General features: G+C 27.2%; 2 protein-coding genes across 3 annotated transcripts in view; both read right to left on the bottom strand.

Moving 5' to 3' along the window:
* The window catches only part of LOC136086677 (vasoactive intestinal polypeptide receptor 1-like), a 120,806-nt gene extending 113,706 nt beyond the window's left edge, over window positions 1–7,100 (bottom strand). The window contains exon 1 of the mRNA XM_065808918.1: window positions 6,940–7,100. The gene's annotated coding sequence lies outside the window, so the exon portion shown is untranslated. The remainder of the gene's footprint in view (window positions 1–6,939) is intronic.
* Window positions 7,101–15,055: 7,955 nt separating this feature from the next.
* The window catches only part of LOC105846969 (corticotropin-releasing factor receptor 2), a 111,004-nt gene continuing 108,680 nt past the window's right edge, over window positions 15,056–17,379 (bottom strand). Inside the window, exon 13 of one of the 2 annotated variants that reach the window (XM_065808916.1) lies at window positions 15,056–15,825. In XM_065808916.1, the coding sequence (XP_065664988.1) occupies window positions 15,589–15,825 (237 nt within the window). In that variant the 3' untranslated portion in view covers window positions 15,056–15,588. The remainder of the gene's footprint in view (window positions 15,826–17,379) is intronic. The other variant, XM_065808917.1, reaches the window with a different exon arrangement.

Raw genomic sequence — 17,379 nt, 5'->3', positions numbered from 1 at the left:
AGTCAAAAAGCTAAAAGTAAACGATTTAGCATTTATAAATTCGCGGTTATAAGACTTTGGTACTAAGCTTCTTTTTTCGTTTTTAGAACTGAGATTTAAATTTAAGTTTTTATATCTGTTAGTTTCACTAAAATCAAACTTCACGCATATATAAAAAAGCTTTGCTGAAAATGATTATTAAATTAAAAACATAAATAGATTTTTAGAGTTTTAAAGGAAGTTTTTTTATTTTTACTTTTTTTTTAAGTTTGAGTTGACAAAAAAAAAAAGCTGACTCTGTGAACACTGAGATACAGCTTGCGCTTTGAATTTAAAATTTGAAGTTCTATTTCTTTACTATAATAATGCGAACGTTTTTATTTTTTACTATTGAGCAAACCACATTTTACTCTACACGACCACACAGATTTTTCCTTAACACAACTGTATCGGTAGGACCAACCCCAGCAAGCAAACGACGTCATGTCGACGTCTTAGGTGGGTTGAAATGTTAACGTCAGAATTTTCAACGTCTATTCCACGTTGATTTGTAGTTGATAAACTAACGTTGAAGAAAAAGTTGTTGTTTCAACGTCTTATCGAGGTGGAAATCTCAACGTCAGATTTATTCAACGTTTATTCTACGTTGATTTTTTGTTAATAAACTGATGTTGATTTAATCAACGTTAAATCAACATGTCTTTTTATTTTCGTTTTGATATCGAGACAAATAAGACTTCTTATTTAAAATAAAGATGGCCAATCGCTCATAGAAATGTGCTATTTTTAATTATATTTTATCTAAAAGTGGCAATATTTACAATATTACATATGTATTTTTCATTTATGGGTAATAATTAAAGATTTTTTAGTTTATAATTTTCGTTTTTTATTCTCCTGGTAGGAAGTAAAAATGCTTCTTGAATGCTTAATGATTATTGAAAAGAATTCTCTTTTTCTTACGAAACATTGTTTTACACAGCTTCAATTAAAAAAATACATTTTTTTGTTTTTTTGTAGCTAATTAGTTACAAAAGTAAACTGGGTGTTATTTTAAGGTTTTCTTTTATGTTCCATTTGTATTTGGAAAAAGTGGTTGAATTTTGTAGTTTTCTATTTACGAATGAGTATTTGTGGTTTGCCCATCTCTTTTTCCATTCTCCTTCTGATAGTCCAAAATATACTTTTTTTTGGGACTGACACTATACAATTGTAAATTACATTTAAGACTCTGCTTACAATTTTAAGTTTTAAAAAAAATATGTAGTTATTTTTATTCAATCTCGCATACAAACTTATTATAAATTTGTATGCGTTTGTATACAAACTTATTATAAGTTTGTATCATTCATCAGATGAATGATTTTGATGAATAAGTGTGTTGGCAATTACATTTATTATGGTTTGGAAACTAATATTTTAAAACATTTAAGTAAATTTCCAGATCTGGAGAAAATTGAGTTAGTTGTAAATGTTGATGGGATACCATTATTTAAAAGTACTTTAGTCGCTTTATGGCCCATACTCTGCTCATTTTCAAGTATTCAACCATTTGCTGTAGCTATTTTCTGTGGCAAGAGCAAACCTTCTTCTGAAGTGAGCTTTATGTTTGATTTTGTAAACTAATTATCAATTTTATTACAAAATGGAATCAAAACTCCTGACAAACATTGTTATGTTGTATATGCAATGCATTTTAGTGAAGCTGTACCGAGCAGTGTACATCTTAGGAATGAATAATAAGTTAAAAAGAGTTTAGCAGAGTGAGATAAAAGTACAAAAAGACAGATGTCCAGTGGAAAACAAAGAGCCTCAAAGTAGAAAAATACTAAAAAAGTAATTAGTAAAATGTTGTAAAAACAAACAATAACAATAAACAATAGTCGAAATACGTAAGAGTCATTTGCTGTTGTTCTATTAAATTGTCGTTAGTGTCCAGCATAAGTGTGATGTGTAGACAGTATTAGTGATGGAGCAGAATTATTTGTTTTATAAGTAGTTATCATGTGGTCTGTATTATTAGGGTGGTAAACATACATTATCGATATAAGTGTGTCATAGACGTTCGAGTACCGTATGGATTTGCGCCTTATGGTACAGTATGAACACAAGAAGACCTCCAGCTTTCGCCTGAGACCGACATCCCAAAAGAAGTTCCACTCTGGGTCTACACCAGGGTATCTTGTTAAGGTATCCTATTAGGTATCCCATTATCCCAAAACGACTATTCTATATTAGACTATATAGTATCCTGTCAGGGCAATTGCCACAATTCCTTCTGAATTGACACTGGGACCAGAGGACACTTAGTGTGGCTCAGTACAACTTGCATACAAAGAGTTGTGAACTGTTTTGAGTCTTATAGATGTGTATGTAATGTAGACAGTCAATGAAACTGGTGTAATGTAAGCTAGACGTAAATACTAGAAGTCCAATAACATGTGTTTTAAAAATAACAAACTATTGCAACTTGATAATCTAGAAAATTTAAACAGAATTACACTAATATAGTAACAATAACTTGTATATTTAGTTAATAAACTAATAATCTGTATATATATATTACAACTCGTAATCTAAGATTATATGGAATTTTGTATTTTGTATAAGTTTTAAGATTAATTGTAAATATGTCATGTGACTGTAATGTTACCAGGAGTATCTGAAGTGGAGTAGAATTATTTGTTTTTTAAAATAGTTAGCAGGTAGACTGTATGTATAACATGGCTGACTTTTTGTCATACACAGTGAATATTTAATAATAAAAGATAATGGCAGGTTTCTTTACCAAATCATTTGTGAGTTTCAGCTGTCCTTCAACTTGCTGTTGTTTTGTATGCAACATATTCATTCAAGTATATCGTTTAATATTGTATATATATTATATATATATATATATATATATATATATATATATATATATATATATATATATATATATATATATATATATATGTATATATTTATATATATGTATATATATATATACATGTAATATAGTATATATTATGTATATATATATACATATAATATAGTATATATTATGTATATATATATGTATATATATATATATGTGTGTATATATGTAATATATACTATAATATATGTATATATATATATATATATATATATATATATATATATATATATATATATATATATATATATTAGTAGTAGAAAATCACTTAACAAAAATTTTTCATCAACAAAGATTCATCAGAAAATTTTCTGATGAATCTTTGTTGATGAAACACAGTGTTAAATGAAAAATTTTTGTTAAGTGATTTTCTACTACTAATATAATTGCTCTGTTCTTTTAAGAACATTGAGCACTCTATTGTGTAGAATACTTTTTAAAGTTGTTTAAATATATATATATATATATATATATATATATATATATATATATATATATATATATATATATATATATATATATATATATATATATATATATATATATATATATATATATATATACAACAACTTGGTCTTTTTCTGATTTAAAAAGGTTATAAGTAAATTTAGTTGAATTCACAAAAAGTAGATATAAAAACTCAAATTCATCAACAGATGTTAAATTTCATCAAAAAAATTTCTCGTTTAAATGATACGACCATTCAAAATTATTTCAGGGGGTAAATGAGCAGAACTTTAAACTTCTTAAGGTCACAAATTTTAGACGAAAGTAGATTTTTTGATGAAGTTTGAAATCTGTCGGTAAATTTTGATCTAATTCCTGATATAACTTAAAAAAAACTATAATTTTAGGGGACGTATTTCCTAGGATAGGGGAAAATAGGGGTCGGAACGGGGTTGTGTTAGCTCAAATTACAAATTAGCTCAAACTTTGCTAGTCATTTTCATTTGATACCAATATCAACATACTGGAAATTTAGATATGCCACATGGCTCTTAGATGCCTTTCGTGAACAACAAAATTACTTCTGATAGTAAACAAAAACAAAATATATGGGGATGTGTTGTAAGGCCTTAAAGCATGTTCCTATGCACCGCGAATTGAATGTATTAATTTAAATGGAGTATTTTGTTTCAAATCATTTTCATATATTAAGCATTGACAAAGTTTTACTGTTTTCTTTTAATACAGATATATTAATTTTAATTTTAAAGCTAAATTATTTTATAGCTAATAGATTAATTCTAAAATGTAACTGTTATTATATTTTTGACAGTAATTTCAGAAGCTTAGTCTATTGATAAATGTTGTATTTGTTGTTTTTATGTTTAATATTGAATTTTTTAAATTTGTAATAGTTCTTTAACTGTTTAGAAAAATACGAACGCAAACTATTCTTTAGGTGTGGTATAAAGAAAAACAAAAAATTGCTCTAAATTAAACAAGCATTCTGGGTTACGTGATAAACATCAACCACATGATTTATTTTGAAAAACTTTGTAAGTTTTAGATGTCTAGTCTAAGATGTTAACTGCAAGAAAAAAAAAAAGACGTGTAAGTACACCTAATGAACTAGACTATATCTAAAGATAATCTGTACTATATTTTATACAAACAATGAGAGAGTAACATAGCGCTTTTTTTTTAGTTATTTAGGTGCTATAAAAAGTCCTTATGGTTTTATCACAGTGCACCGTGGGATAGTATTTAACTAGAAAGTTCACCAAGTATAGACATGCAACTTTAACAGATTCTAAAAATTTAAAGGCATATTTAAAATGTATATCTTTTTATCCAGCTTTGATGATTTTATTATTTCTTCTAACACAAGAAAAATTTTTAGCAGTTCTGAACATTCTCCTCCTAGAAATCCTAAACTTTCATACCACCTCAACCTTAAAATGGTATCTATGTGTTGCATATATACTGCAAAAAATAGTATATGGTTACGATCAAAGTTTTTTTACAAAAATAATTAAATTTTATCAATAATAAAGTATTAAACGAAAAAAAAAGTAGAAATGACAACTTTAGGTTTGCACGAGAATATACTCCAAAATTTAATAAAAGAATTTTTTTTTTAAATCGAGTTTGTAACGACTGCAATAATTTTTAAATCGAGCTCATAGCGATTTTTGTTTTTAAAAAATATTTCGCAATTAAACTAGTCATGAAAATAAAAATGTCGCAATTTTAAATGCATTATTTTTTTTAAGAAATTTAGAATTTTTTTTTTTAGAAATTTTTTTAAGAACTTTAAGAAATTCAGGGGGCCAATCCCTAAAAGGAACCCAACTGTTTATCAAAAAAAAAAGACTAAAAGTCCACAAAACTAAAATTCACCCGACTCAAATGCGTCAAATACCCAAATAGCCGACTATATTCTTCAAAAGACCAACTTTAATTTGAAAATCGCCTTCTTTGGGGGGAAGAGATAAAGGGAGGGGTATGACACTGCCCCTATCTTTTTTAGTCTCATCAATTTCTCTTAACACTAACTCCACTGTTAAAAGCACATCTTTTGCTAACTCTGCAACTACCGCAATTGCTGTATTTTTAATAAATACTACTTTAACTTCTATTGGTTCTGAATGTACTTTTAATAGTGCATCTCTTGGTGATCTTTTCACTACTGCTACTAATTCTTCTTTTGTTGAGACCTTTATAAAATATTATAGCAGTCTTGAGCTTGCTGTAATATTTTATAAAGGTCTCATACTGTATAAAACTTGTTTTTCTAAACCAAACTTTTAGTTTTTTATTTTCTTTAACTTTCCACATCATGTAGGCATTTGAAAAAATTGTATTTAAAACCATAATTTACTCCATAAAAACTAAAAATAAAACTCTACTATAAAAAAAAATTTTCATAATAAGTTACTACAAAAACCTCAGGTGAAATTACGAGAAGTTTTGTAAGATACGTGAAAAAATAGGAATTATGTAACTTAATTTATATAGAAATATTCTAAATACTATTCGATTTATGTTATCGTATTTAAAATGTAAAAGCGATTTGCATCCAATATAAAAAGGAACCCTGGCTTGGGACCATAGATAAACAGATCTCCCATATAAGCGCTTAAATATCCGTTTGTTTAAAGCTTATTACCTTTTTTACATAAAATGGGTTATAATGTGAGGCATACAGCTACAAATAAAGGGTGTTTGTGTTACTTTTACATATAATTACTTTGATACTGTAATTTTATGAAATCTCTAAAAACATGCTATATAGCTCTATGCATAAGAGATAGGAATTACTACAGAATCTTTAAAAGTTTATTATTTAGAGACAGATTACCCTAGTTTAAATAAATTGTCTTCCACCATGAAAATATACTTAACAGAGGAACGTAAATTATTTTATGAATCTGTTAAGTACGTGTTATTTGCCGTAAATGACTAATTATTTCACATTTCTACCATCTTTGATCATTTTTTATTGCTTGCTATTTTGAAACGAAGAAGACTAACTACTTCTAAAATGTTTTTTTTAACTACTACAGTAGATAAATAATCGTTCACAATATGTGGTAATAAATTTTTTTGCGGTATACGAAAAAAATTTGGTAATGAAGGTAAGCTAATGAAGAAGGGGAACGTAGGCTATACTTTTATATGTAACTATACCGTAACTAACGTGTTACTTAATTTTTACCTTAAAGTTTGGGCATAAGGTCCAAATATTTGTAATGGGATTGGGAGAAGGCGGTAATAGCATTAAAATAAAAGTTTACTATAATAAACAAGGCTAAAATTCATCTGTACTTTTTTTTTCAGAAGTTATAAACTTGTAAAGTTTAATCCCCCTTTTCCCCATTGGGAGTTTTGAACTACACTTATTTTATATGCTATACTATTCAAACTAATAGAGTTTTGTGTCTAATTATCTCGTGGTTGCTACAACTTATAACTTATTTTCTTTATCCAAGTTTTGGTTCAAAACTTGTTTTCAAAGTTGTCGAAACATTTATGGCTGATTAATAAAGAAACTAAATAAAAAAACTTTTTAAAGATATCTTTATAAAAAAACTTACCAACACTTTAAAGACTGTGCATTTTAACAGCACAAGACAAACGTGCGTTAGAAGACAATAAAAAAGTAGTTGAAAAAACTACGACTTTAACAAGCTTCTTATCACTTTAGCTGCATTTAGTTTATGAGTCGTTAAAGTTTTCAAAAACTTTGCGGTATTTTAAATTTATTGATTTCATACCGGAAATTTAGCTATATGTGGGTAAGAGTCAAGTCTCTTCCTCGTTGACTCGTGGGAGAGCATAAATAAAAGACCGGAAAAGTTCTCTCAAAAATGTTTAATTAAAGCTAATAGAGCTTAGTAAACATTGCATACAGCCATTGTACTACTTAGCTTTAATACTGTTACTGAGAATGTAATAATCAAAGAGTTTTAGGAAGGGGTCTTCAAAACAGTAAAGATATTTAAGCTTTCTAAAACTAATTTGTAAAAAGTTTTTTTCATCAAGTGTTTTATTACGTCATGTGTTATTGATTTATATTGTAGACTGGTTAGTTATGAAAGCCTAAAGAATTAGAACTTTGAAGAACATCATACATTATTATGTGTGAAGAAATTAAGTGATTAAAGTAGTTATTACCTTATTTGTTTAAAAAGTTCTACGGAGTGGCAAGTATGCTTATAAGTAAGTTTGCTATCTAGCAATATTGTAATTATCTGAATTTTGTTCCATGAGAACTGTTAGGTTCAATCCTTTTTTATGTTAAAAAAATTTAACAGTTTAAGTTTTAATCAATAATTAGTAATAAAAACAAACAGCTTAAAAAATATTATGAATAATAATGTATGTTAAATAATGAAATCTGAATAACATAAACAATTTAAAATTATAAATTTAAAGATTAACAGCCTTAAAAAATTTTTATAGTTAAATATTGAAAGTTAAGTTCTTACAACAAAAAAATACAGATAGAACGCAATAATTCTCATGCGACGATTTGCAGCAATAAAAATAGCAGTTTGATAAATATTATTGATCACTATCCGCAACTATAATACTATTGTTGGTAAAGAGTCTCAATCTCTGAAACTAGAGTTTACATCTTTTCATCTGTATGGATTGATATGGCTATAAATACATTTAATCACTTTGACAATATCAAATATTTTATGACAGATGATAAGAAAGACAACTGAACAACTAAAACATATCGATTAAAAATTTTTTTTGAGTTTGTTTGGTTTGGTTTGTTTGTTTGATTTTGTTTGATTCTGAGCTTGCTATTTTTGTTTTGATTTTAAACTTTAATTTGTTTTTAATTTAAATTCAAACGTATGCAAATAAAAAGAACCATCCATTAGAATTTCAGCAACAACTTGGTCTTTTTCTGATTTAAAAAGGTTATAAGTTTCGTAAATACAAGACGTGACAAAATAGCTATTTAATAATTGCAAAATTTTACTGTCAATTTTTTGAAAATTTTTGCCAACGTGTGTTTTTCTAAAACAATGATCATGAAAAATTTTTTCCCGTTTACTGAAAATATTTTCACATTTGGATTGATTTACATTAGATTATATTGTTATAATATTGATATATATTGTTATTAGAAGCATTTGATATTTATTGAAAAATTGGTTGGAGAAGGTTGCATAAGATGAGGAGGTTCCTGAGCCTAACCTCATTTACGGGTAGGCTACGAATTTTTTTGGTTAAGTATATTGATAGAGGTTCGACGATGTTATTTATTTCAATTATTTGGTTGTATGGTTAATATTCTTTCATTGTTTTATTGTTAAAAAAATTTACCATTCCTGTTATAATTTTTTATTATCAAATATTTTATAATTACGTCAGAACAAAACAAGGTCATCAAAAATTTATTATATCCTCAAAATTTTATGCTTATCTGGTGCTAATTGCATGGGTTATATAGGATAATACATAAGCTGTTGCCATGCTATTTAAACTATGATAGTACTCGGTGAAGTTGCTTAAGATTATATGATTTAAGACACTCAAGATGAGATGCGGCTTTTTATTATGGATAGTGCATTTTTTTAAAGTTAGTCCCCATGGTGCTTTATTTTGGTACTTTAAGAGCGAAAGTTTTTTCAAAAAATAGTATCGCAAACGTTTTAGGACAGAATGAGATATAAAAGATTTTTTTTTTTTTTTTTATGGTTGAGATAATTAATTTTAATTAAGTATATTCCTTAAAGATACGATTTTATTTAGTTTTTTTTTAGAGTTTTTTTTTGAGTTTTTTTCCATTATAAAAAGCTCAACTTAGAAAACTAGTTTCTTAAGATGAGATAATTGAGTGTTAATAACGCGATTTTTGATATAAAGATTTTTTTTTTAAAATGAACCATTCATTCATATTCGTTAAGAGGAAAGACTAAATTATGATAATCAGCAAAAATATAAATATATATTATAATATTTCGGTTGCAAAGAACAATACACTGTTAACATGCTTAACTTATGCAAGCTTTTCATATATTTATTGATATTAGAAAACTTATAGTTATATACACTTTTACAGTAACATTGTTTTAAAAAGATTTTTGATCTTCATTATCAGAACAATAACTTGTTGACAGTTTATTTCTTGTGTTAATCATTAAACCTCTAAATTATCTCTTTTGTATACGTGATTGTGTATTTTTGTTTAAATACTATTTCATTATAGACAACTATTTCATTTTAGACAGCCTTGAACTTATATTCTCTTTCAAATTACTAGCTATTTTGGACAACTTCGAACAATCACTACATTTTAAAGCCTCTTTACATAACTCTAAACCTGCTGTTTTAATTTTTTGATAATATAAATTGCTTTCTAATTGATCAAACTCTAATGCACTTGCAAATCGCTTTCATAATTACTTTAATTATCCGTTTAATGCGCCTTACAATATCAGCGGGCCAAACATCCATTTTAGCATGAAAGAAAATAATAGAAATATATTTAATACTGGCCTGTTTTGCAGATTATCCATTTTTGTGACTATTTAAAAAAATATTGCATAAGTTATATGTGTGCATAAAAATAACCTTGAGTAGAAAAAAAAGAAATTTTATTCAGGATTATTTTTGAAATTATTGGTGTTAACAAAATTTTGATCAACAAATCTGTATTTAATAGATAATAGTAAATAGGAAAATTATCAAAAAAAAAAAAAAATGTCTAAAATTTTTTTTTTATAAAGCAATGTTTTCAATCTAAACGTTTAAAATTTTGATAAACGTACACACAACCGTAAAAACGTACAACACAACTGTAAAAATCAAAGCTTGTTGGATTTTTTTTTTAATTTTATTTTTGAATTAGTCTCAACAGGAATTTCATTCAATCCTAAGGTTTTTTCCAATTAGTCCTTCACTTTTTTTTTTTTTTGTATTGAATAATGTTTGAAAAGCGCCCTTCACTTTTTTTTTTTTGTATTAAATGTTTAAAAAGCGCACGCCGCGGTAAGGCGTGCGCTTTGTGCAAGGTTTTTTAAACTTTGACTATAGTCAAGGTTTAAAAAAGCGCACGCCTAACCGCCTTGAGGCAGCGCTTTTTAAACATTGTTCGATAGAAAAAAAAAAAAAAAAAAAGTGACTAATAGGAAAATTTTTTTTACTAAAATATAAGCTAAAAACAAATTTGTCAAGCTATTTTTTTTTATTAGTATTAGTTTGTTTGCCTAGCTATTTTAATTTGAGTTTTCTGCGATTATTGAAATTATCAATATCCGGCTTTAAACATATAAAGCTCATTGCAAGAGTCATAAAGTTTCCATTTAAGTTTGATTGCCTTAATAAAAAAGTTTTTTTTTAAACTGACGTGATTTGACGTCACCGTAAATTGAAGAACCTGCAATGAAAGCTTTCAATAAAAAGTGAGCGAAAACAAAGTCTTTTTTTTTTTTTTTTTGGAAAAATAAAACATAACCTTTGAGAATATTTTAGACAAGAACACAGGCAAAATTTTAGGTGTTTTCAGATATGACATTTCCAGGCACTGTGTAAATACCAATTTTCATTAAACATTCTTATTTGGCATAAACATGAACATTAAGTTTAATGTTTACCCAATACCTAAAAGTCCTATATCTATATCTAATGCAGTTATATCTATATCTAATCTACATTTATCAGATGTCAATGAATAATTTTTTTTTTTTTTACGTATTACAAGATAAGTTTATTAAAACTTCTTTTTTGATTTTTGTACAAAGTAAACTATTTGATTAAATTGTTGTTTGAAAATTAACTCTCTAATTTGGACGTGGAACCGCCCCTCTTAGTGTGAACAAATAACTTTGTAATCTCAAACAAAGTTTTATAAAAAATAATTTTCTGTACTAGTGAAAATACGATTGCATTTTTACTAGCACTAAAAGCTATTTAAACAATAAAAAAACATTTAATTAGTGTTAATTCGCACGCTTTTGACTCGCCAATAGGCTATATTCGCGCGCTTGATAAAAATAAAGGAAAAAATCTTCTTATAAATGATCTTTCCTATTATTTTTAGTTCCTTGTTTCGCTTCGTCCAATCTTTGCTTTATTAACTGCATGTAATAATTTGTCTTTCTTTTAATTAAAAACATTGATGTTTTCATGAACAGATAAGGACAGATCGATAAAAAATAAAAATGTTTAATTAAATGTTTTTTTTTAAAAAGTGTTTTTTTCATATTACTTTTATGAACTTTAGCAGAATTGAACTTATTTTCAAAATCGTATATAGCAAGTTTTAATCTAATCGAAGAACAATTTTTCGAGGTTTGATGTTTCAATTTTTTTTTTTTTTTTTACTATTCATTTTATTGCTCTCACTTGATATGCATACTTCAAAGTTATTTTCTGAAATAGGCGGTATAAAGGACATCAACAAATAAAATAATTATATTTACAAAAACTTAACTAAAATCGTTCTTATCAATCAAAACCTCAATAAAAAAGGTACGTAATGCGAGCAAAAATAAATTTCAATATTTTTTAAAGAAAAATTTGAATGTAAAAACTTTGTAAATATTTTATTTATTTAAAATATATAGTTTTTTTTTATAAAAAAAACTTTAGTAACCCAATCAAGTCTAAAGAATTTACCGCCTGAAAATCATACAAAGTTGAATAGTTTCTTAATTTGAAAAATTTGAAAGCTTGGGCGAGTTACTAATTACAATATTATTTGATAACGTAGATAGAAATATTATAATGCATAGTTTATTCAGCCTGATGCAAAGTTTCATGAGTTGTGTAATAATAAATTTAGTTAAATAAAATTAGAACGGGCTGAAAAACAAACACTAGGGGAGAGTGGTAAAAATGATCATACGGTAATTCTGACAAACAAATTGATGCCCAGGTTCTTGCTGAATTGAAATAGTATATGATACAAGAAACGAAGGATAATGATAAAAGCATCTTTAAGTTATCTTTTAAATTATTTTTAAATGTCTTTTAAATTAGTTGACTTTTCTTAATTATAAAAGGATCAATGAACTTGGGCAGAAACATTTCTGAAAGGATCCAAACAACAACATTAAAGCAGAAATTGTTGGCAAATGTAGGATATCTAAGGGAGTATAGCTGCGAGAAATTTTTCTATTTTACATTAGACGAAAATGTTGGAAATGTCTTGAAGAATTTTTAAAAAAAGAATTAAGAAAATAAATCTTTCATATTGTCTGAAGCAGTTAAAATCTTGCGGAAAAATTTTTTGAAAACAAATAAAGAGAAAACGAGATAATCCCATAGCAATATATGTAGGCAAAATGGTTTATACGAAAAGTCGCAAAAAAAAAGACACTTGTTAATAAGTGTCTATTTTGCGAATTTAAGACATTGATATCCCTAGTTTAAAAAGTTTATCCATTGATAAACTTAGGATATCAATGTCTTATAAAAGGTTTATGAAATTAACAACACAAATGGGTAATAGAGTTTTAAACCATTTTGCAGAATAAAAAATGGTTTGTCCAATGCGCTTGAATCTTAACGTTTTCACAATTGCTGCTTTGGGTAATATAGACCACTATCCAAGCTCCACTACAGCTGAAGACTCCTTTCGTGAAACAGGAATATCAATATTCCAGCATCAAATATCAGAAAAAGTTGGAGCAGATCTTGAAATTTCTACTTTAAGTTTTTAAAAAGAAAACAATTATGAAACCTTTCTGATTCATACACTGAGATATGACCAGTTTTAAATTTTAATGAAAGACCAGAAATGAAAAACTGTTCCTACGGTTGTTTAAACATTTTTTTCTAACTTTATTTAGAAACTCACGTCCAAAATAAACTTAGAAAAAGCGTAAGATTTTCTTGGTAAGCATTCAACGCACCACAGATTAATGCCGTCAAAGAAATTGACTGTTCAGAGATGTTCCCATTATTCTGTGAATCTTCCAAATCTGCTGCTATGATCAAATGAAGAATAGATGTGATTAAGACAGCTATTGGTCTTTTAAATAAAGGTCAAACATCTGTCATTACTTTTGATTAGCAATTGTATTCCTTAGCATAACTGATACAGTGAAATTGGAAAGAATACTACAGAGGAAAAGGTTTTGTTATTATAATAGAGTCACTTCATATCAAAATGGCGGCGCGCAATACAATTAGAGTTTGGTTGATAAAAGTGGTAAATAAGCTTAATTCTATTGAGATTCTTAGGGCAAGTAATATTTCAACGTTTTTTCCAAACCAGAATAAAGGAGTGTGAGGAATCTATATTCAATCCTATAAAACGAAATAATCTGCCTTTTTTAGTTTGTTAATAAAAAAAGGAAGTTGAAAGATAAATCACAAATATCTGTGCTGAAAAAAAATTGCAAATCGTTTTTGCAACTGAAAATTTCTCCCATATCCGAGATGGCAACCTTAACGAGTTTTTTTCTTATGAAAACCACACCCTTTTACCGTCTCTTTCAAAAGATGGACTGCTATCACAACATTTTAATTTGTTTTAATGATTTGCACAGTTCACTTAATGATAAACCCATAGTTATATGTTTGATTAATGATGGAGCTGTTACATAGCAGTTGTTGACTTGTATAGCACTAGTTGAATGTACTGAATAAATTTTTCTAATTTTAGGTTTAGGACTTTTTCATAAACTACAGTTTTACCGGAGATTTTTGGATATGGTTCGGTACAGGCGAGAACCAGCGCTTTATTACACAGCACAATCATGCAAATTGTTTCGGTCCAAAAAACAATTTTTACTTCCATTTCACGCAACGACAGGTTGTGATCGAGTTTTATTTCTTGCTGGAAAAATAAATTTCCAAGAAAAATTTAAAGATCTCTTTAACGCGCTGCAATCGATTTGTTCATTATCTCAAATTGATGCCTTTGGACCGACGATATTTTCTAAAGTCGACTAATACATTTTTGAAATCGACTAAAAGTCAATTTAGTAGAAGTATTGAAACAACTTTTTTTTCGAAATAAATTTTAATAAAAATAATTAAGTAATTTATATTTGCTTTCAATACTATTGATTATCATATCATTAAAATAATAATAGAGCAAAACAATATGAGAGACAACGAGGCAATCTGTTCCCAGATTCCAATGACCATCTTAAATACTTTCTATAAATCAAAAAGTCATTACTATTATATTTACATATGTTATTGTATGCCCAGGGCCCCTAGCCAGCTTATTTAATTCATACCATGTTAGTATTATAAATAATACTAACATTGCATGAATTAAATAAAACTTTGAGAGTAAACAAAAAACTAGTTAATAGTTTTTTTTTTTTGTTAACTCACCTCCCCAAGGCCAAGAAGGCCACTACAGACAAGGAGGCTACTTAGTTGTGGTTATAACCCTCTCTCAACTCTGTAAACTCCGACACACGAATCCTGACAAACAAGGTCACTGCTTGGAAAAACAAGTTGAACGCGGTAATTCCAGGAACGTGAGTGGGATCAAACTCGAAACTTCTCGTTAATGAAGCGAGCGCTCTACACCACTAGCACATACTTTCTTATATATAATCTTTACTTGTTATTTATAATCTTTAGAATTAAGAACAATAACTGCTTTACTGAAGCTCATCTAAAAACTTTGTGGTTTTACTAATTTTATTATAGAAATAATAAAATTTTTTAATATTGATATACACACGCACAGACACACACACAAAAAAAGTAATACAAGAGTTAATAGTAATTATTCCAGTTTATTTTATTATTAAAATAATTTTAATAGTAAATATTATTGTTACCGTAAAATTAATATTATAATATCAACACATAAATATTTATAGGTAAATAATTGCATGTATATACATACATAATTTATTTACACGTGCTATATTGATTCAGATATCAAGTGTTTATTGTGTATCAGCTTATTTTAACTGACATTTGGAACATCTGAGAAATGCCATATGCATTGAATTAGAAAGAAAAATATCTAATCACTAAGAAAAGTATAAGCTTTATTACTTGGATGATTATAAGATACAACCAATGGGATGTTAATGAGACATTTCATTGATTAGAAATTTCTCACATGACTTTTTAAAAAAAAAAAATTTCACAGAATGTGAGTACCCGGGTATAAAGCTGTCTGCTTCAATATTTTATGAGTGTTAATACGCTGCGTGCTACACTTAATTGAATGCGTACTTCAATAACTTTTACGTATTAAATTATAAAACCATCAGGTAAATGAAAGCGCAAGTAGTAATTTATTGCAATTCGTTTACAAATGCCTCATTTTGTGCTCCTGGTGTTGGTAAGTCATTTTTACTATGGCACGTTTGTAAATTAACGTTATCTACCACATTTGAACTTGTATTAACCATTGGCTGAGGTCCATTAATCTTTGAATTAGATGTTTTACGAACAAAAAGTCCAGAACTGATTCTCTTTTTGATACTTGTCGATGTCGTTCCTTTTGTTGATTTAGAAGTAGACCGCCCAATCTAAAAACATTAAAAAAGTAGGATAAATTCTACAAGTTTTGAGTTTCTTACTTTAAAACTTATTTTTTATGGTTATAGATATATACATATAGAGTGGGTTGCCAAATTATTTGTGACACTTTACTTTTGAAGAAATTTTAAAATTAAAAGATTTTTGCGAGCAAATAAATTGTTTTCAACCTTTTCTTTCCCAATATTGCCATTTGGCAACACAAACTTTAAATTCAAAAATCAAACCCTGTTTTCTATTCTTTTTTTTTTAATTTTAAGTAATACTTAAGTTTTGCTACTTCCTACTAGATGCCAACGTGCAATTTAAAAATGAACGCGCCGATTCGCAATAGTTTTTTTGAAAATATTGAATGTCATTGTAACGTTTTTGCATGTCGCCATTTTCATTGCTTTTGTCGTGTTATTTTTATTCATTTAATTTGTATAAAGTAAAGAAAAATATTTTTTACTCGCCAAAGGTAAGTTCTTTGAATTATTATATATAATATATATTTTTTTTATTATTACACACGGAAATTAGTACAAAATATTTGTGTTGTCATTTGGATACACTAGGAAGTTATGATTATATATATATATATTTTTTATTACGATTTTATTTTTAAATTCCCGTTTATTATTTGTAAACATAATTATTTTTGCTTGTTTTGGTCTCATATTTAATTTTTTCGCATTTATATTCTCGTTTATTATTTGTGAACATTATTGTTTTTGCTTGTTTTGCATTTGTACTCCTGTTTATTATTTGCAAACAATTATTTTTGCTTATTTTGGTCTCATTTCTCATTTTTTCACATTTATATTATGTAATTTATAATTTTTAGATAAATGAAAATAGGAAAATTAATTTAGATGAAATGACAGAAGATCATTGGAAATTATTAAAGGATTTTGACGTAGAAGACTTACCTGATACAGAAGAAGAGTAAGAATGTTTGTTACAAAACAAAATAATAGAAAAAACGGTGGAAGAAGAAACTTTGATGCAAAATGAATTATATGAAAACGATATGACGGAAAATATGGAAGAGGTACAGGAAGCACAAGATGAAGCTCAATAAAACAAATCTAATAAAAAAAAATTCAAAAAATATGACACTACATGGAAAAAGAAAGATATCAAAAGTCGATACTACTTTCAATGAAGTATATTTATATTTCAATAGCATACTTCAATAAAGTATACCGATCCGCCAGAGGAAATTTTAACACCTTCGGAATATTTTAAAATGTTTGTTGACGACAAAATAATCGATGATATGGTATTCCAAACAAATTTACATTCGGTACAAAAAGCAGGAAATTCCATCAACACTAATAAAAATGAAATCGAACAATTTTTGGCTATTCATTTGCTGACTGGTATCGCACAAAAGCCATCTTATAGAATGTTCTGGGCACATAGACAAGATATGATATAGTTGCGGATATTATGCCTCGCAATAGATTTGAAGTATTACAAAGCTACTTCCACCTAAATGATAGTTTTAAAGATAAAAATGATGACAAATTATTCAAAATACAGCCATTCATTGATGCATT

This window comes from Hydra vulgaris, chromosome 11 (genome assembly GCF_038396675.1).
Source record: "Hydra vulgaris chromosome 11, alternate assembly HydraT2T_AEP".
Lineage (NCBI taxonomy): Eukaryota > Metazoa > Cnidaria > Hydrozoa > Anthoathecata > Hydridae > Hydra > Hydra vulgaris.
Note: the sequence above shows the minus strand (reverse complement) of the source record. Positions and strands in the feature narration are given on the sequence as shown.